The sequence below is a fragment of the Coturnix japonica genome, unplaced genomic scaffold, assembly GCF_001577835.2.
Source record: "Coturnix japonica isolate 7356 unplaced genomic scaffold, Coturnix japonica 2.1 chrUnrandom677, whole genome shotgun sequence".
Taxonomy (NCBI): Eukaryota; Metazoa; Chordata; class Aves; order Galliformes; family Phasianidae; genus Coturnix; species Coturnix japonica.
The window spans coordinates 32,398-33,521 of NW_015440041.1; the positions used below are offsets into that span (position 1 = coordinate 32,398).

At 52.9% G+C, this 1,124-nt stretch overlaps 1 protein-coding gene across 1 annotated transcript in view; it reads right to left on the reverse strand.

The window, feature by feature from the left end:
- The window catches only part of LOC107307566 (beta-enolase), a gene marked incomplete at its 5' end in the record, with an annotated part of 12,511 nt that extends 12,244 nt beyond the window's left edge, over positions 1-267 (reverse strand). The window contains one exon of the mRNA XM_015851079.1: positions 45-267. Coding sequence (XP_015706565.1) covers positions 45-267 — 223 coding nt within the window. The remainder of the gene's footprint in view (positions 1-44) is intronic.
- Positions 268-1,124: the final 857 nt, after the last annotated feature.

Sequence of the window (1,124 nt, forward strand, 5' to 3'; positions counted from 1 at the left end):
GGTAGGGGATGAATGGGGTCAGATGGAGATGGGGGGGGTCCCACCTTCTTTGTTTTCAAGGATATTGGGGGCAAAGCCACCCTCATCACCCACATTGGTGGCATCTTTGCCATATTTGCCCTTGATGACCCCTTTGAGGCTGTGATAAACCTCGGCCCCCACCCTCATGGCGTCGTGGAAGGACGAAGCTCCCACAGGTAGGATCATGAACTCCTGCATTGCCAATTTGTTGCCTGCATGGGAACCTCCATTGATCACATTGAAAGCCTGAAATATGGGGGGGGGGGGGGTAAGATGGGGGAGGAAGACCCCAATGAGCCCTTTAAGGACCCAATACCCCCCCAAAGACCCCAATAAACCCCTTTAAGGACCCAATACCCCCCAAAGACCCCTATAAACCCTTTAAGGACCCCAATAAACCCCCCAAAGACCCCCAATACCCCCCAAAAGACCCCCTCCCAAGACCCCAATAAACCCTTTGAGGACCCTTCAAGGACCCCATGAACCCCCCAAAGACCCCTATAAACCCCCTTTAAGGACCCAATACCCCCCCAAAGACCCCAATAAACCCTTTGAGGACCCTTCAAGGACCCCATGAACCCCCCAAAGACCCCAATAAACCCTTCAAGGACCCCAATAAACACTTTGAGAACCCAATAACCCCCCCAAAGACCCCCATGGAATCCCCAAAGACCCCCATGGAATCCCCAAAGACCCCATGGAATCCCCAAAGACCCCCATGGAATCCCCAAAGACCCCCATGGAATCCCCAAAGACCCCCAAACCTCCCCAAAGACCCCAATAAACCCTTCAAGGACCCCAATAAACCCCCCAAAGACCCCAATAAAGACCCCAATAAACCCTTTGAGGACCCAATGACCCTCAAAGACCCCAATAAAGACCCCAGAGACCCCAATAAACCCTTTAAGAACCCAATGAACCCCCCAAAGACCCCAATAAACCCCAAAGACCCCAATAAGCCCTTTGAGGACCCCAATACCCCCCCAAAGACCCCAATAAAGACCCTAATAAAGACCCAATGACCCCCCAAAGACCGCAATAAGCCCTTCAAGGTCCCAATGACCCCCCCAAAGACCCTCAATACTCCCCCCAAAGACCCTCCA